General features: G+C 37.3%; 1 protein-coding gene across 1 annotated transcript in view; it reads left to right on the top strand.

The window, feature by feature from the left end:
* Window positions 1–15,817: 15,817 nt before the first annotated feature.
* Window positions 15,818–21,056, top strand: part of slc35f1 (solute carrier family 35 member F1) — a 162,969-nt gene continuing 157,730 nt past the window's right edge. The window contains exon 1 of the mRNA XM_049484229.1: window positions 15,818–16,201. Within this exon, the coding sequence (XP_049340186.1) occupies window positions 16,071–16,201 (131 nt within the window). The 5' untranslated portion in view covers window positions 15,818–16,070. The remainder of the gene's footprint in view (window positions 16,202–21,056) is intronic.

Genomic DNA, 21,056 nt, shown 5'->3' on the forward strand with positions numbered 1-21,056 from the left:
GTGCAACAACACACAAAATATAGTAACTAACTAAGGAACTGCCATCAATAATATTTAATTTAGTATAATTATAATGTTGCTGTTTTATTATGGATGGTGTTTTTGTCTTATAACCCTAATTGCTGTTTATGGTGTGAAGTAATACTTCAAGAGCTTTGTACTGAGTGCCATTATCATGTCATATTTGGCACACCTAGAACATCCCCCTGCCTATTCTATTGTGAAATATGAACTAACGTGTAATGAGCAAGTAATATGCATGCAGAGTCTAGGTTCATTTATGCAATAAAGCAGGGGTTCCTAACTTTTTTGCAACCCACTTTTTCACAGCCCATTCAACTCACCATAAACCTTAGGTCTGGCCCATGATTTTATTATTTGCCTTTTTAAACCAAATAAAGCAACAACTCTATAGTTTTCAGTTCCTGTGTGCGTGTAAAGCCCAGGTGCTCGGTACTCACTGCTGTATTTTCTTAGTTTGAATTTATGATTGTTTTTTTTTCTGTTCTCTTGGTCAGAGATACAGTAGCTGCTTCACTTTTAGGAGATCCAGCTTCATACACTTCTGTTTTAAAGACCCTTTGTTCAACCATTTATCTATAATGTGTAAAACGCAAAACACAGGACAACAGCTTTAGTCAGACTCCCTAAAGTAATAATGTAACATAACTACCTTATTAATCTGCTAGCTAGCTCGCTCTGCCCGTCATGTGACTTTACTACGGTAAACCAATCAATGAGCTCCATCTAAACATGTTTTGTTTTGAAAATGAATTAATTAAGGGTCTGTCACGCTTAAAATTACATTTGGTGAAGGGTCTATATATTTAAAATCATGTTTGCTTTGCAAAATAGCAAAAAGGAATTTTGGACCACGACCGCTTGCAGTACCTGTGCAGCCCACTGGGGGCTGCGGCCCACAGATGGAAAAGCACTGCAATAAAGCATCAAGGACCCCAAAATATATCCACAGTTCAAGTCCCACCCTGCTACTTTCCTCTATTTAGGGCCTAATTCTATTTTTTTTTACCTGGTATCAGCTCGTGTCTTATATTAAGGCACCCCCGTTTTACTGTAGTAAAGTACATTAACATACCTATGCTGTACAGATTAATATAGTGGAGTGGTGCAGATCAGGAATTGAAGGCAGGCAGGATAAAACTATACAGATAAAGATGGTAGATGTGTTCCAGACCTAGTTTTTTTTTTTTAACTATTTCATATCATTAGCTTACATGCTATTTCCAGTAGAAGAGTTTTAATAAAAAAAATAAGTTTTGAACAATGTGAAGGATATGCAGTATGTGTGTGTTCACTTATTTAATGAGGGATAAAAGTTTAAATTTAACTTTAAAGCAAGGCTGCAGTGTGCCTATGAGAATGTTTAACTTTAGAGTTTAGAGTTTTTAAAATAGTCCATAAACACAGATCGATACGGAGCCCCTAAAGGGACGTGGGTAAGTGGTAAGTGGCTTAGTAAGTGGTGCTCACGACTTAGTATGTGGTGCTCACGACTTAGTATGTGGTGCTCACGACTTAGTATGTGGTGCTCACGACTTAGTATGTTGTGCTTACGACTTAGTAAGTGGTGCTCACCACTTTCTACAAAAAAAATAAATACACCACGTCCCTTTAGGGGCTCCGTAGATCGATTCATAAGGGAACTTGGTGGAGTAAGTGTGTAATGCTAAATGTTACATAAGAATCTTTAGGAATGCAAAGTTCTTATTTTCCTCCAATGCTAAATATGAGTTCTAAAGAAAGAGTATAAATATTTAAAATCAGCATTTTTTTTTTCTTTTCTTCATGCTGAAGTCTGATTACGTTTTACAGTTACACTTTGTTAAGAATAACAGGAGAGCAGCGTGTGTGTGAGTGATTATTAGAGCAGCTTGTTAGAGAAGAGGATTTTTTTTTTTTATTGCCTAAAGCTTCTTAGAGAATGTATTAGCTCTGAGCTTCTGCTCGCTCGATTGGCAAAAAAAAAAAAAAATCACAGTTTCTTATTTCATTCTTTCAGCCTTTTCATGTTAGGCAGGCTTACAGAAACCCAAATGAGAGTCTTTCTCTCTAGGTTTCTCTCTGTCTCTCTTCTTCTCACTATCTCTCGCTCTCTGTTATGGTCTCACTCTTATTTAGTGCTTGACTCACATTCTCTCTCTCTCTCTCTCTCTCATTCTCTCTTTCTCTCTCTTTCTCTTTTTTCTTTCTCTCAGTTTATTTATTTTTTTATTATTTATTTTAAATCACATTTTCTCCTCAATTTAGAATTACTCATTTCACTAATTAGGACATTACCTATCATTAATAATGCCCCAACACTCTGATACATGTGAGGTCAGCCACTGCCTCTTTTTCAACTGCTGTTGACGCAGCATCACTCGGTTGGCAGCACGTTTGGAGGAAAACCAGCAACCCAGCTCTGATACATCAGCTAACAGGAGCCAGTCCTGCCCAACATGACATGTGGAGTGATGTGGCGAGAGCGTCATCTACCCACCAGAGCTGTGCAAAATTCAAAATTAGGTAAATTAAGTTCAATGAATGATTTTGAATTTGAATTTGAGTTGAATCCATCATACAGGATGATTCATTGCAATTCAGAGAAATTCATATTCAAATTCTTATCACATATCAATGAGAATGCGATACACTTCCATCCATAAACATCCATTTTTCTTCCAAATGGAAGTACAGACATAAACATTAAGCATAAATTCACAGTAAACTTTAATAATTGTCAATATCTTAATTCCAAAGTATTCAAATGAAAATAATGCAATGCAATAATGTCTGTGTTATAAAGTCTGTTTTTAATTGTTAATTTGTGGCTATACAATAATTTATGTATGGAATCTGTGTAGTAATCATATGTAATAGTTGCTGTAAAACCTAATTTTTTAATACATCTCACCTTAATTAGGTATTATACATTTCTTAATATTTTATGGAATTCCAGTTATACTTCCTGAGATTTGAAATTAAATTGCAATTCCACTTCCTGTTTGCAATCTCAGTTCAAAATCAAGAACTGAATTGGAATTCACGGGTCATTCTCAATTCAATTCAGTATTTTTTACAGCCCTGCTACCCACCCAATCATGCTCTCTCTGACTCCAGTAATCCAGTAATCCTCGACTCATAGTGACAGTGCCTTAATCTACTGGACCAGTCAGAGCCCGTTGCAGTTTTAATTTTGACTGTGTTGTAACTATTTTTACTTTCACAATGTAGATGCTAATGTTAGATGTATTCTGTAAAGATTTCTAAGATCTGCAGAATCTGCTCATCAAAGTTTTATTTATTGGCTATTAACTGAGTGTTTAACTCCCTTTGCTGCAGTTACAGCCTTTACGCTTTTACGAAGATTAAGATTAATTGCATTTAATTATATTCAAAGTCAGTATTTGTACAGCTGTTTTATTATCTAAGAAGTGCATACATCTGAATACATGTGTTCGCAAGGAGGGCACCTTAAAGTGTGGTCTGAACGCTTTTAGACATATAGTGTTGTTTGTGTTCTTTGTGGAGGAAAAAAATCAAACATGACAGTCCTGAGCCCTGTTGATGTTTTACCTGTAGTTTAATATAAAATTAATCTGCAGGGTCGTGTTCAGGCTCTTCTGACAGAGTTGGCCACAGTGCTGTCTGAAGCTTTAAACAAGGCTGTGGCTGCTGTCTGTGCTTTTGTTCAAGGCCAGGCAGAAAACAACAACACTGACAAGAGCTGCACTCCTGTGAGCTGCCAAACACACAGCAAGGAAACAGCCAGGTGTGGAAGTGAGGGGTTTTAATTGTTCAGTACTGTCAGGAATGTGGAAATGCACTGGCAGTCTAAAACAACTGCTTGACCAGAGTTCTGATCTGTTGTTTTGAATCTGTCTAGTATGTTACTTTTTAAGGTGAAACTGTTTTCTGCTGGCAGTTCCAGTTTGAAGGTTATAAACTGAAGCACAGTAAACTGATAAGTAAACTCAGATTAAAGTTCTTTATAACGCTGCATGGAGGTTATGAGTGGGTGTTCATGTGGTGCTTTTTAGTTATATTGTAAGCTTCTGTATTTCCAAAGCAATTAAGTAAGAGCTTTTTTTAAGAAAATATTTTCCTTGAATAGTTTCCTTGAATGTGTGCATATCCAATAAACAGCATTCTGATCAAGTGATGTTTAAGAATTAGTTATTTTAAGTTATTTTAAGTGCTTGCTTAAATAGTATTACAATAAAAAATAAGTATTATCAGTAGTATTTACTGTAGCCACAGGAGTGTGACATTTGTGACAATAACAATATTATTCACATTTTTAAATGGTCAGTGAGTATAACACAAAATATACTATATACGACTATAAATATAATGTGTGTTATAGGACCTGAGGCAATGAGATGGCATGCGAACATTTTACACCCTATTCCCATTACAATATTTGTTGATTGTGAACAGTTTGAAAAAGTGAGAGGTCACTGTTGCCCTTTTTATGTGTTAGAACTCTTCACTAGGTGTTTATGATCTAATTGATAAACATTAATATTCATATGTTCTTCATAAGAATTGGCTTTTTGACTGAGGTATAACATAGGACAGCCAATACAAACTGAGCTCATTTATGGGGCAGCTACTTTCTAAAGACCAGAGAAGTGGACTTCTGACTGGAAGGTAACCAGCTTGATCCCCAGGGACCTGCGTCCTCGGCTGAGCAAAACACCCAACCCCCAAATGTGCCCCCGGGTGCTGTATTAGCTGTTCACCACTCACACACACACACAATGTATTCACTGCTCCCTGTTAAAAATGGGTAAATTTCCATTCTGCTGCTTTAAAATTGTTGATGCCTAATCATATACAGCATATCTGAAAAAATAAGAAACCACCTAAAAATGTTTCTTTGATTTTACTAAATTAAAAACCTCTGGAATATAATCAAGAGGAAGATGGAGGATCACAAGCCATCAAACCAAACTGATCTGCTTGAATGTTTGCACCAGGAGTGGAATTCAAGTTTATTCAAAAGCATTGTGTTAGACTGATGGAGGAGAACATGTCAAGATGCATGAAAACTGTGATTAAATACAGGGTTATTCCACCAAATATAGATTTCTGAAAACTTTATGAATATGAACTTGTTTTCTTTGCATTAAATGAGGTCTAAAAGCTCTTTTGTTGTTTCAGCCATTTCTCATTTTCTGCAAGTAAATGCTCTAAATGACAATATTTTTATTTGGAATTTGGGAGAAATGTTGGCCATAGTTTATAGAATAAAACAACAATGTTCATTTTACTCAAACATCTACCTATAAATAGCAACATCAGAGAAACCGATTTAGAAAATGAAGTGGTCTTTTAATTTTATCCAGAGCTGTACATTAGTTTTAAGCCCCAGTAACCCATTTCATTTTAATAGATAAGTTTGAGGTTAGAACAGTCAAAACAATGAATTATGCATTATGTTCTACGTGCAAAACACACAAAAACATCCATGAAAATAACACCTGAACAGAAATGGGATACATGCACTCATAGTGTCTATAGGTCAATGGTTGAAAGGCTGAGCTGAATGGTAATAAACCAAACTGAAAACATACTGTGATTCAGGCTATAGACTCTAATCCAGAAGTGCAGCCTGAGAGAAAGTGAAGAGAAAGAGAGAAAAAAACAGGCTCATGCATTTTGGTTTAGTGGGAAAAAACTCAAACCATTTATCATGTCATGTTGAAGTAGTTGCAGTTAATGGGCAGCAATAGGATGTGATCGTGCACAGAAATCTGTAAATTAACACCCCAGTAAAGAGCTAACAGACTGTGTAATACATCACACTGGCACAGCCTGTATTGTGGTGGATCAATTGATTGAAAGAGCAAATTCAACTGCAGTGTTAACTACAGTGACAGTGTGTGTGTGTGTGTGTGTGTGTGTGTGTGTGTGTGTGTGATGTGGATTCCCTTACATACACATCTCCATATCCTTAATATTTTAAAATTGTAACCCAATTGTTTTTCTATGTTGTTCAAGCTGGTTAAATGAGAATAATAGGCTGCAGTTTTAAATTGATTCTTAGTCAGATTTGTATCTGGACTAATATTTGCCAGGCTGTTAATATTTACATTGTTATTGTCCAGACACTACTGTATTGCTTTGGCCTTAGGGCAGGGATTACTGTCATGCTAAAAGATTTTCCCTTCAGGCTGAAGCAGGTTGTTGTTCATTATCTCTCTCTCTGTTTTGCAACATATACCCATTCACCCATCCTTCATTTATATAAGATGCTTGGTCCCCATTAAGAAAATGCATCACTGTATAATACAAAGTCTCCTAAACAAACAACCATCCCAGCAGTGAAGCATGGGGGTGGTGGTATCATACAGTGATGCATTTCCTCAGTGGAAACCGAGAATCTTAGAGATAGGGTTTAGAAATATTAGGTTTGTGCCACATATGGGCAGTTTCCCAGACAAGATTTAAGTCTAGTCTTGGGCTACACAAGGAAAATATATTCTGTGACTAGTCTTAATCCCTATCCGGGAAACTACTTCACAGAGTTTTAATGAAATCCAAAATTTTCATTTGTTGCTTACTCTACACTGTTCTCATGGGCAATTCTAGCTAGGTCTCTTGGTCATGATCATTATCACCCACTGCTGTGCTGTCCACTGGGAGTGGTAATGCCGTATATGACATATTTCCGGTAAGGATTGAGTAAAGTTAAATCATTATGCAGCTTCAGAAAATGAATGTCCCACCCACCTGGCACCCACTAACTGGCCTCACATGAACCTTACTGATAAAAATATATACATACTTTTCTGCTAATTCATATTTTAGCATTCATTTCTAAGTCGATTAGCCAAAATTTCAACGTTAAATTATTTCCATTTCAGCATTAAATTATTCTTGAATCAACGTTGATGTTATGGTAGAATCAACATTGGATTTGGTGTTGATTTTAAAAAGTGAATCAATGTTAATACCCAGCTGGCATTTCAATGTTAAAACAACATTGCCATATTAACATTAATTCATTTTTCAAAATAAACACCAAATCCAAAGTTGATTCAACCATAACATTAACGTTGAGTCAACGTTAAAAGGCCAGCTGGGCCTTGATTCACCTCCAGAATAATTCAGACTTTAAATCAACGTTAATCAACGTTAAACATGTTGATTTTGAAAAGTGAATTAACGCTGATATAGCAACGCTGCTTTAACATCATACATTCAACCTTTAATAAACTACAGCTCACTACAACTCGAAAATCCTATGGTTAACAGACTGTTAACAACAAACTTACATCACTGCAGTAAATCTGAGTATAACGAAAGTTCCCCACCACTACCAATATGATTCAACATCTGATCTCAAAAACACTAAAACAGTAAAACTAATAGAACATGAACATGGTGTTAAATTAAAAGCAGTTACTGCAGATAGAAGTTAAACACTGTTTCATTCCTCCATCCAACCATTTTTAGAAATAATATGGTAATGAAATGTAAAATGCTGAATCAAAAGGCAGAAGGTTGAGGTTTCAACGTTGAAACAACAACAGACATTACTTTAATCATATTTCAACCACATTTCAATGTTGAATGTCAATTGTGTGCCAGCTAGGATAGCTCACTAAAACTATGGTTAACAGAGTGTTAATAACAAACTTACTAATAACTTTAGTAAAGCTACAGATCATAAAGAATGTTACCCGCCGCTACCAATCTGATTCTAATTCAACATCTGATCTTATAAACGCTCAGATCATATAGATCATGAACAATCCCTCAGGTATGGTGAAGAATTGGTGCCAAATTAAAAAGCAGTTACTACAAATGGAAGTAAAACATATTTTTATCCCTCCATCCAACCATTTTTTGAAATTTTATGGTGATAAAAATTTAAAATGCTAAATCAAAAGGACATTATGTTGATTTAACGTTAAAATTTTAATGTTTGCAAAACCATTTAACATTAAATGTTGTTTAAACGTTGTTTCAATGCTGAAACAACAACAGACATTACTTAAATTCTTAAAATCTTATTTAAACCACATTTCAACGTGTTGAAGGTCGGTTGTGTTCCAGCTGGGGGGAACAGACAGCCTATCCAAGATCCCATTAGCAGAGACATAAATAAATGCAAGGACTTTGTTTTTCTTTGCTCCACCGTTTGCTCTGTTTTATTGATTTGAATGCAGAGCTATTAATAGTGCAGGCCTTGTTTTTTTTCTATAACAGGGTGTTTGTCCTGGTACAATAAGCCAGCAGAGCATCTACGCTCCAGTAACAGAATCACACTCTGCTCTGGAGATGATCATTCTTCCCTAGTGTATCAATGCACATGGCTTCAAATTTAAAATGGCTTCTGGCGATTGATAGTCCTTCAGGCTGCTGCACCATTATCAGACACTGACCGGTAGCACTCGCCTGCCTTATTCCTTTAATAATGCTCTTTCATTTACCATGCTCAAAGCAGCAGCTCCAGTACAGGGAACAGATGATAGCACAGCAGAACTTGTGTCTTTTTCTGATGTTCCGGTGAGATTTATGCTTTGTAGTGAGCTTGGTGCACTGGCTGATTCAGGACAAAGAGATCAATACAGAGCGATGTTAAAGGCAATAAACATGACCAGTACAATCAGCACAGTGTGTATTCAGTCTGTATGTGTGTGTTGGTGTACTGACTATACCAGGTTTACACCTCGGGGATATACACAGGTATCAGCTGCCTCAGCCCTCCCTCCGCTCCAGGCAGGGAAAATAAACTCGGTATGAGTTGAAATGCGTTTCCATGACAACAGAGAGGCGGTAGGTGGTCGGAGTCTGTGTGGAAATAACCTTTGTGGCCTAAGCGTGACCCTTAATTAAAGCTCCAGTCATGAAAAGCCTCAACATATAGATCAGCTTTTATCACCAAAACCAATATGGAGAGCTTGTGAATAATTACAGCCTGCCTAAAATCAATGTACAGCACACATGTTTACCCTGTTTCTGTCAGTCAACTCAGAATCAACGCAGATCTCCCTACCTGGGGCCTCGAGATCTAAATCAAAGCACAATGTACTTTTTTGTGCATTTATTTTCATATGGGTGTGAGTGCCCAAAAAGGTAACAATAGTGAAAGGAATAGAAATGTGGACAGGATGGAAAAGGAGAGGAGACCAGTGTAGTGAAGGGAGAAGAAGTCCAGTGTGAACACCAGTTTCACAGGTGTTGAGGGATAAGATGGTGGATGTAAGTGCAGGTATAATTTGTAACGTAAAACAAATAATTAAAGACTTAGAAAACTAAACTACAAAGATAAGACTAAAGGTAAAACTTGGACTGGCTTACCATGACATTAACAGGAACAAAACGAGAACAGGCAAGGACACTCACAGTTCTAAAACAACATAGCACACAAAAGACTACAAAGGGAACCCTGAAACAAAGGAGATCTATATACCCTCTAAAAAACACATGTATAGAGTATAGAGTATTTTTTTTAGGTGATTTTTGTTAAAATCACCTTTGTATTCATTAGAAGGGGTGTATAGTATAAGTGTAAAAGTGTAAAACTTTTACAAATTAAAAGATTGAAAGAATTATATAAAAATATAAATTACCCTACCTAAATTATGTTTAATAATGGAATGTACACATATACATTTTTTAAGTATGGCATTGAGAACAAGCACTTCTTTGAACAAATCTCAACTACACATTGTGCAAATCTGTGGAAATGAACAGATCAAATGCTTATTAGATTTTAAACATCATTGAGGGTTACCACAGTATGGAATGGAAGATCATGAAGAATTATAACACCAAGATTTTCCTGCCTAATATCTGTACATTCTGACAAATTTACATTATATAGTGTAACACTGGCACATGTTAAAAGGTACTCAATTGCTTATTTATGGCATTTACTTTTTCATTAGCCTTGTAGCTCCAGTTCAAAACAACACCAGACACCAAACAACTCTTGGCTAATCGATTGCATTCAGGGTAAGAGGAAAATTGGGTATCTTAATTTACCTGACTTTTTTACAGAACCTTCAGTTTAACTTAACTGTTTTGTAGCTGATTTTTCAGTGTGCTAAAATTTCAAACACATATTGAACCGCGTAATTATCTGAAATGCACTTAAGCCCCAGAAGCAAAGCACCTCAGCTGCGCGCGTCCCAGCTTCACTGAGCAAAATGTGTGGAGAACATCGGTAATCAATGTACCAATCTATTATTTTCACAATGTTAACCTTGTCTTCTTCCACACTAACAAGCTTCTAAATTTAGCTCTGTGACCCCATAGGTGAGACACACCAGCTGTGCACTGTCTACAACATCCAACAGCCAACATCCAAGTGCGCCTATGTCTAGTTAAGTTTTAGCCTTAATTAAGAAAGTCTTGGTTTAAGTGATTAAAGAGTGATTAAACTCTTGACGATGTGTCAACTATCTAAATTTAATTGTTAAATTGAAATAAAAAACAAGTCTTTTTTTTAACAGTTTTAACTGTTGTGTGTTTGTACATATATTTTTATATGTTAAAATTTTCTACAGTATATTCATATATCATGCAAGTGCATAACAACCTCATGTATGGCTTTTGACTCCTCTAACTGCAAATATCTGTCAGTAGTCAACTGAAGCCAAGTTTTGTGCAAAAAAACTATTGTTCATCCTTAATAAAATCTGATAGCCTTAGATGCTGCTGTGGAAGTGAATCCCTCCTGACACAATGTATAAAATTACAAAAGAAAAGGGTCCCAAAGCTGTCCTGCTAACTATTAATAGCAAACTATATTAGGATACACACTTAAAAAAAATGTATTCCATACAAAACACAATACACAATGCCTGTACCAAAAGACCTGCTACTATTTTCACTAAATATTTAAAGAGCATTTAGTTAGCAGCATTACTTTTAAAGGGTCTGATTTCGAGTTTTTCATTCTAACACTAAAAGTGCACAATCAAAGATACAACAGTTTTTTTTTTTTTACTGGTTATGAACATTTGGCTATTATACACATGGACCTTGGACAGCCCGACCACCCAATATCTTAGTGTTTTTGGTTTTACCTATGCTTTAACATAGATATAAAATTGAAAAACAGATTGTTAGATATGTGTACTATTATACAAGATAATATGCAGAACACCATTTTTGTTTTTATAGTCACTGTTTCCAGTTAATGACAAAATTTACTTGGCTACTCAATCAGAATCTATTCTGAATGAAATTGATAACTTTGTTAAAGTTTATTTTATTGTTTGACATTTTGCACTGTATTGTAGTTTTCATTGCAGTTCTCAGTCATGTTACTCTCATATAATTGCTCTGACATATAGTGCGTATTTTTTTCTACAGAACCCTTTTCAGAAATGTAATGGTAAGTTTAAAGAATCTTTTTAAAGGGCCAATTTCATTGAAAACCAAAATGAGTATATATGCTCTTTAAAGCTCCACTAGGTAGGATTGAGATTTTGTGCTCGTGGGCTCCCCCTACAGTTGTAGAGTGTAATAAATGTTTCAGGCAGATTTTAGTTTCTCTTTCTCGTTTTCTGGCTTTTCACAGACATATTCGGTCTCTTTCCAGCTTCTGCCAGAGTGTCTGTATGTTAGTTTGTAAAGAATGAACCAGTAGTCCTTGTAGAACTGTTAGAACTAAAGGTCAGAAAGCAGGTCGCAGTTCTCGCGAGCGTAGGTCACGGCCATCTCGGAAAACTTACAGAGTCTGGTTTGAGCTCAGAGGAGCTCCGGCACAGACACGAGAGCACCTCTATACCTCCTATTACACCTCAATTCAGCGCTGCAGTGAGTTTCAAGCTGTAATTTTACTTCTTTAAAAAGATCAAAAATCAAGGAAATCCTGCCTAGTGCTGCTTTAAAACGTATGAAACCTCCACATGATATATAGGTTCCATTCCAATTATGAGCTTTTCCTGGAACCACACATACAAGGAATCCAGTGGACTGATAGTTTTAAACTTTCACACTGGCTGCTAGTAAATTCAGAACAGTGTTTAGCCAAATTTTAACTTTATTCTCCCACTGAAAGTTTCAAATCTGCTCTTAGACTGGTGTCCAATAGGTAAAGAAAGCACTGTGGCTACACTTTCACAGCACAACAGCTTACAGACACCTTGGGAAATTAATTCAGTTGTACAACACTGTGCTAAGACAAAGTCTGTAGCCTTGTAGAAATGTAATGAGGTGGGATTTAATGGGATTTATTGGCATCATACTTCATGTGTGGTGAAGTCCAGATATTTATTCAGTTCCTCAGTAAAATCCTGGTGCACCCAGAGCTATTGTTGTTGAGGACACAGATGGAATTGATTGGAATTTATCTCTCATTGGTGAGAAAAAGAAATTACTCACAATGGAATCTTTTCTGTATTCACCTTGTTGATGAATCAATTTGGCTTACTGCATCAAACACACACAGTAGGAACAAGGTAGTTTGTGGATTATCATCAACTCTGGAGAAATATTTTTCCAGGTCCATTTGTGCAATTTGCAGCTTAGACCCAGAGCCCTACACTATTTACTTCCTGAAACACCTGATCAAAACGGTGTGTTAAAGCAGGAAAGCGCTAAAATATGCACTGCTTTAGCTGATAATTTTCTCAATCATTTCTCCAACCTCTCTTTATCCCTTATAATTAAAATGGCTGTTTTTATTAAGGCACCTTTAAGACTGATATTCTGTATGTAAATTACCACATTTCTAATTGACAGTCCTGTATTTAGCATGAATTAAAAACACTGCCATTCTTTAAACTGTTGCTAAACTGCTGTAGATAAATATACAGGATGCAAACACATTGGTCTTTGTGACATGACAAAAGCAAAATGATTTCAGTATAATGATTTATAGTATGATGTATATAAATATACCCACGTTTGTTAAAACCCATTTTAATAGATGAATTCAGCTACTGTAAGCTCTCTTTGCTCACAAAGACGTGAAAATGCACACGGAGAGCTTATCTGTTCTCTGTAAAAAAAAAGTACTGCCAATAAAATAGGACTCTCTATAGCAGATAAATACAAACCAATTAACATAACAATATTTTTTTCCTACAGGCAACTGAAAACCAAAGTAACTTGTTTTTCTCATGTGTCAATTAAGTGTTTGCCCTCTTACTTATGGCTATGGAATTAAAACCCCACTGTGCTGCATCCTGCTATCCCTTCAGGCCTGCTGTTAATACATCTGTATTAATAATAGAACAATAACAATATACAACAAAACTCAATACTCAAAAATAAAAACAAGAATTTCATAAATTGATTGGATATTTTTTGATGCCGTGCTCTTAAAAAATGTAGAATAGTTTTCTCTATTTTATACTGTATATATAAATCTAAAATATAAATAAAAAATGTATTACTTTGTATCTTCTGTAATTTGCATATTGAAAGATCTGATCACATCAGACCTCCAGAAACCTGAAAAGTGAACTGGACTCCCTCTCCTCCAGATATTCAGATATAATCACTGCAGGAAATCCTTTCTATCAGCTGCTGATAAAGCGGTACAAGGTGGGCTGCTGAAATTAAATTCATATCTTGTTCAGCTCCCTGCCCTGGAAGACCACACAGTAATGAAGCCTGAACTCATGGTTGATTAGTGAACTTGCCGCTGAGATTTCCTCTGGGCTTAGTGTTGCTAGCACTGGGGGAATTCACCTAAAGCGTTTAGAACTGAGACGCTAGAGCTTCCTCTCTCTCTCGCTCTCACATACAGTAACTAATTGGAAGTGACTCTGCAATAACCATTAATTATCATGTAACATCTAAATAATGACAATGGCTTTACTCAGCTAAATGGATCTGAAGCCACTTTCTTTTATTAGCAGCCTAATGTGTCTCTTTAAGTATGAGCTTGCAGGTTTACTCCTATTCATGGCAGACTACATCCTATTCAATGCATCAACTGAAACTAATATACACGGTATATTAGTTTCAGTTGATGCATTGAATAGGATGTTGGAAGTGTGTTGATTTATACTGTATATTATACAGTATAAATCAACACACTTCCAACAATCCACTTCGGGGTTTCTCAGGTTTGCCTAAGTGCAGTGGTTCCCTGGTCTAGAACAGCAATAATAGAGATGCTAGTCTACCTATTAGACACCAGTAAGGATTCACAATGATTTGTGATGAGTGAACCGCCTGGCACGCAGCCGACACAGAGTTAGTATCTAAGTTTGAGTATACAGCCCACAACATTAGTGCCAGGTATGATTAGTTAATCATAATGTGAGCTACAGGTTTACCTGGTAGCCTGGGGGAAATGTTCACACACTGATGGTGAGTGTTAAAAACCAGTATGCAAATAAAATGTGCCAGAAGCCAATAGAAAAGAATCAGCCAATGGAAACAGACTAAACTCAGTTATTATAAGTTGATTTAATTCAAAGTTTAAAAGTGTTTTATGTACTTTTTTATTTGAGTTCAAACTAATTGTTTGTTTATAGTGTTGAACTGTATTTCTCTGCATGGTTATTTTATAAATACACAGTGCAGCACAAAAGGATTTATTCCCCTGACAAATTTTGACTTAAAATTACATTTATTCAACCAGCAATTTTATTTTTGTCCAGAAATTACACAGGCATCTCTCAGAAAATAATAAGACGATGTACAAGAGGCATCATTGTGGGAAAAAATATATATTTCTCTGCCTTTTTTTTTTTTTTTTTACATTTGAACAAAAAGTGGAAGGCTTTTGTCCATTAACCATTTCTTCACCACTGTTTCTGTGTGTTTTGGGTCGTTGTTCTGCTGAAATGTAAACTGGTGCCCAGGACCAAGTTTCTTAGGAAATTGCTGATTCTAATTCTCTGGTAAAATAAACGGATTTGGCATGTTCACACAGCCATGAAAAAATCAGATCTAATCCACATTTAGCAAAAATATCTGTTTAGAAAAATACAGATTTGGCATGTTCACACAGCCATGAAAAAATCAGATCTGATCCACATTGAGCAACATATGTGATTTGAAAAAAACTGATTTCACATGTTCACACATCAATGAAAAAATCAGATCTAATCCACATTTAGTAAAAATATCTGTTTAGAAAAAAACAGATTTGACATGTTCACACACAGCCATGAAAAACTCAGATCGGATCCACATTGAACAACAAATGTGATTTGAAAAAATCTGATTTGACATGTTCACACAGCAATGAAAAAATCTGATCTGAGCCACATTGAGCGAAAAATCTGATTAGAAAAAATCAGATTTGGCATGTTTACACACAACCATGAAAAAATCTGATCTAAACCACATTGAGCAACAAATCTGCTTTGAAAAAATTGGATTTGACATGTTCACACACAGCCATGAAAAACTCAGATCTGATCCACATTGAGCAACAAATGTGATTAAAAAAAATCTGATTTCACATGTTCACACAGCAATGAAAAAATCAGATCTGAGCCACATTGAGCAAAAAATCTGATTTAAAACAATCAGATTTGGTATGTTCACACAGTCATTAAAAATCAGATCTGAGCCACATTGAGCAAAAAAACTGATTTGAAAAAAATCTGATTTGGCATGTTCACACACAACCATGAAAAAATCTGATCCGAGCCACATTGTGCAAACGAAATCTGATTTGAAACAATCGGTTTTGGCACGTTTGCACAGCCATGAAAAGAAAAAACAGATCTGAGCCACATTTAGCAAAAAATCGGATTTAAGTCACTTCAGCCTGGTAAATGTGAACGTAGCCTGAATCCCCCTCCCCTCGTATCCATTCACTGTGTGCGCTGCTCCCCCTCGCGGCGGCGGGGTGTGAGTGAGAGTGAGAGCAGCTGAAATTCAGCTCAGCTCGCTCCGGCAGTCAGAGCGAGCGGCCAGTGCAGCGCTGCTGCTCCCAGTATGAACACAGAGAGCTGAGACCAGAGCAGAGACCGACCGGGCTGCATCTCTCTCTCTCTCTCTCTCTCTCTCTCTCTCTCTCTATCTCTCTCTCTCTCTCTGTTTCTCTGTGTCTCTCTGTGTTTGAGTTACTGGTCGTCCTCCTGCTGTTTTTTTCTCTCCGCATGATGGAAAGCTAGAGCTGGAGCTCTGAGATGCCCTTCAGCGCAGACATGATCTCCGAGCAGCACAATCATCATGTCGTTAGCACCATCGAGACGGTCCCCTCAGACACGGCCACTGCCTCCCCCACGCTCCTCACCCGGCTGAGGAAAGTCTTTAACAGGTAAGCGGGTCTGAGCGCCGCTCCTCTCCTCCTCTCTCTGTCTCTCTCTGTCTCTCTTTCTGTCTGTGTGTGTGTGAGCAGGGGGTCTCAGTGCAGACTTGCCTGCTCTCGCCTTTTTCTCCAATTTCCCACAAACTTTTGTGATTCTGTGCACGTTTGTGGAAACGTCATTGCTGCACTAAGAGAGAGAGAAAAGAGAGAGAGAGAGAGAGAGAGAGGTGGCAGCTCTATATAACTCCCAGGCTGGTTGTTTCAGGGCTCAGGGCGAGTTCAGGCTTAAGCACGCATGTCTTCAGGACCACTGCTTTGGAGGGACAGTGTAGGAGAGACAGGCTGCAGGTGTGAGGAAATGTGAAATTCAGGCACACTGTCATTGTGTCTCAGAGCAGCAGCTACAGCAGGCTGTTCCATGCACTGATCTTCTCTTCTTCAGAATAAGTGAATGTGTGAATGTGAGTGGTGGTTACTGGGTGATTAACACTGTACATCCTTTTTAATACACATTTATACACCATGCTGGTCAAGCCCTGAAAGCAACGCATGAATATGAAGAGACATATGAAAAAACGAGTCCAAATTTCCTTTTGTTTTTCTCCTCTATTCAGAGTAAGGCTGGGAGATGAGAATCACTATTTTAATGCAATTTTCAAAGTTGGATAATTGAGATTGTACGTCTTTACATATACAGCTCTGACAACTTAAACAATATGAGTTTCTTTGATTTTACCAAATTGAAAACCTCTGGAATATAATCAAGAGGAAGATTTATGATCACAAGCCATCAAACCAAGCTGAACTGCTTGAATTTTTGCACCAGGAGTGGCATAAAGTTATCCAAAAGCATTGTGTAAGACTGGTGGAGGAGAACAGGGTAATTCCACCAAATATTCTCAAACATTCTCAAACATATACCTATAAATAGCAAAATCAGAAAAACTGATTCAGAAATGAAGTGGTCTCTTATTTTTTTTTGCAGAGCTGTAGAAGCTTCTGGTGCTTCTGTCAGAAACCTGTAAAAAATGGTGCCATCTGTTGTTAAGCTCATATAATAATAATAATAATAATAATAATAATAATAATAATAATAATAATAATAATAATAAACTTTATTTATATAGCACCTTTCATACATAAAATGCAGCTAAAAGTGCTTCACAATAAAATTAAACAAAAACAGCAAAATGTAAATGTAATGGTAAGAAATAAGACAAAAAATAAATGAAGTATAAGCAGAACTAGTAGAAAGCTAAGCTAAACAGGAAGAAAGCTAGTAACACTTGATGCCTGACGAATATTACTTGGTTCCATATTTTTTGGGGCATAAAAACAGAAATCTGCTTCACCAGTCTTTTTGAGATTCATTCTTGGAATGTTCAATAGAGCAGCTCCTGATGATCTTAACACACGATTTGGTACATATTTGAACATTAAGATATTTATTACAATATCGCCCAACCCGAACCATGTTGTATTAACCATAACCTATGCAATACATACATACACACACATACATTAGATTCTTTGGATCCAGCTTGAAGATGATTTACCCATTGTTGACACAATGCACAATGCTTGCTACTCCTCAGAATGTTCTGTGAGCAGCCTTACTACACGGCAAAAAAAAATATTGTGTAAGTGTGAGGTTAGTTTGCTTATTTTAATAATCCTTACATTTGTGTCCAAATGTATGCAAAATTAAGTTGTCTTTTTGTGATTTTTTAAAAAACATTTTACTAGAAAAAAATTGCTTACCCTATTGACAGATCTTTTTTTATTTTGCTTAGTATTTGCATATACATTCCCAGTTTATATACATTCTAATCTATTGGCAATAGATTAGGACACTCTGAGGTAGATAAGCCTGAACCTGACACTACTACTGGCCTAATGCCAGATAAGGGCTAAAAGAGGGATATAAAGGTCCCCCAGTATTGAGCGCTCCATCGAATACTTTAGGGATGAGGTGGGGTGGTGATCATCCAACAAACCTGTCATCAAATATAATCAAATTCTGACCTTAAATGCTCCAAAACCTCGTAAGAAACAAAGAATGAGCAAGTGTCCCTTTTTGTCCAGACAATACAGATTTTCACTGCTGGCTTATTGTAAGTAGTCTTAAGTGATGCACTGTTACCGCATTGTTGGATCATCTTACAATACTTATGTTAAATAGATATCAGTTATATATTGCCTACACTTTAGACACATTCTCCTTCAAGCATATCTGCTCATCTGCTTTTTGCTGTGGTGTCACAGATTTGAGTCCTTTTTGAGAAATGCACAGCTCTGCTTCTTATTCGACACGGCTGAAAGGTCCTGAAGAGCAGTATAAAGACCTCCTCTTTTGTCTTGTGGTGAACTCGAATCACTCACGAGGTCCTGCTGGAACCAGGGGATTTCTCAGAAAATGTCTATTCACACACACACACACACACACACACACACAAACAAGCACACACACAGCCTGGACCAAAATGCTCCCGTGATCCAGGCTTGAGGAGCTTCCCAGCCTGTGAGCCACCAGCAGCCTGTCTTTCTGGATATTTTTGCATGCAGTCTAATGAGGATGACAGGCGTATCACACACACACTTAACAGGGTCAGTGCCTGTGATTAGAGAGTGTCAGCATGCAGATGAACTACCTGCCACACACAGAGATGAGCTGTGTTGTTACTGTGTGTGGAATGGGTAAGACACAGAGACTGAGAGAAGGGCTGGGTGATGGAGTAGACGATTTGATTCCAGCTGTGGAATGTTTTGTGGGATGATTATAAAAAAATAGGCATTGGATTAAGAAACAGACTGACTTTTTTCTGTTGTTTGTGTTAAAGAAAAGAGGAAGAGAGAGTCAGACAGAGAGAATGAGAGTGCTGGGAAGCAGATTCCAGTTGTCTGTGTTTTTGGGCATGTGAGTGTGTGCCTGAATGGGTGTCAGTGTGTGAGTGGGTGAGTGAGTGAGTGAGTGAGCGAGTGAGACAAAGATTGAGTGCTGGAATAGACAGACAGATTCCATATGTCTGCATGTGTGTGTGTGTGAGATAGAGGGAGAGAGAATCTTGAGAGAGACAGACAAAGAGTACTGACATATAGATTTCAGGTGTGAGTGTGGCTGTGTCTGTGTGTGCGGATTTGTAGGTGACAGAGAAAGAGAGAGAGAGAGATGAAGTAGAGAGATTCTGGTTGTGTGAATGTATTTGTAATACAAAGAGAGAGAAAGAGAGAATCTTAATAGAGAGAGAGTGAAACAAAAAAAATGAGTGCTGAAATAGAGTGTGTGTGCGGATTTGTAGGTGACAGAGAGAGAGAGAATATCTTGAGAGAACAAGCGACAAAGAGTGAGTGCTGAAATAGACAGACATCAGTTGTGTGTGTCTGAGAGAGAGAGAGAGAGAGAGAGAGAGAGACAGAGAGAGGGAATATGGATAGAGAGAGAAAAAGGCAAAAAAGAGTGAGTGCTAAAATAGAGTGTGTGCGTATGTGTGAGTGACAGAGAGAAAGAGAGAGAATATTTAGAGAGAACAAGAGACAAAGAGTGAGTGCTGGAGAAGACAGACATCAGTTGTGTGTGTGTGTGTGTCTGAGAGGGAGAGAGAAAGAGAGAGAAAGAAACAAAGACGACAAGAGTAGACAGGCAATTGTGTGAGTGAGAGAGAAAGTGAGCGAGCGAGAAAGAGAAAGAGAGGGAGAGGTGAAGTAGAAAGATTCTGCTTGTGTGAATGTATTTGTAATACAGAGAGAAAGAGAGAGAGACAGAGAGAAAGAGAGAGAGAGAAAGAGAGAAAAGAGTGAGTGCTGAAATAGAGTGTGTGTGCGTATTTGTAGGTAACAGAGAGAGAGGGAGAGAGAATATCTTGAGAGAACGAGAGACAAAGAGTGAGTGCTGGAGAAGCATCCTGTGTGTGTGTGTGTGTGTGTGTGTTTATGAGTGTTTGTGTGAGAGTGAAGCCACGGAGGCTGACAGCTGGTGGTCCTGAATCAGATTTGAGCTCATGCTTGCTCTCTTTGCCATCTGCTGGTCCTTTTCATCTCGGCCACTCGCCTTTATCTCCACAACAATGTCCGGCGGTGTGGAATCCGTGCGGACGGCTCGGGTTGCCCACTGGGTTCTTCTGGGGCCACTGTAGCACTGTTTTCTACAGCCCCGGATGTGCCACAGCAGAACACAGTCATGGTGGGTGTTGATGAAAGCTGAGATCAGGCAGTTGTTCTGATTGATGTTTAGGAGTTAACCCCTTTAAACCTTTAATAAACATGACCTTATTATTCAGTGTAAATATCAGGTCTACTGCTATGAAACTGTTGTGTGGACTGTTGATGAGATCAGATGATCTATATAGTTCATAGTGTAGGTGGAAATCATCATTTTTAAAAATAGTTACTACAAAGCCATTTGTAAAAACAGTTTTGGGGCGCAATCCAACAGCCTAGAGATTTTTAAACTAGGGATGTCCAAGTACCTTAATGTTAAGTTTGGACTTACTCCGTAACATATAAGTAACATATGTCACCTCCTGGTGACAGTTTATTTAGTGATAAACATATGTTTTCTATTGCTGAGTTCTCACTCTCACTTAGTCTGTCTTTCTTTCTGTCTCTCTCACTAAAGGGTTAATTACACAATTATTTTAGTCTCCTTCTCAAAATACAGAGGAATACCAGCATATTTGTTATTAGATTTGAATCATAACTAATATACTAATATATTTATAAAGTTATAAATAACTTTTTAATATACACTATATGGCCAGAAGTATTAGTACACCTCTTCATAGTATTTGATGGAGTGCCATTATTCCAGAGAACCAAGTTCCACACACTCAACATCTCATTGCTGGAGGCAGCCCACTCCTGGCAT

Source organism: Astyanax mexicanus, chromosome 1 (genome assembly GCF_023375975.1).
Source record: "Astyanax mexicanus isolate ESR-SI-001 chromosome 1, AstMex3_surface, whole genome shotgun sequence".
Lineage (NCBI taxonomy): Eukaryota > Metazoa > Chordata > Actinopteri > Characiformes > Acestrorhamphidae > Astyanax > Astyanax mexicanus.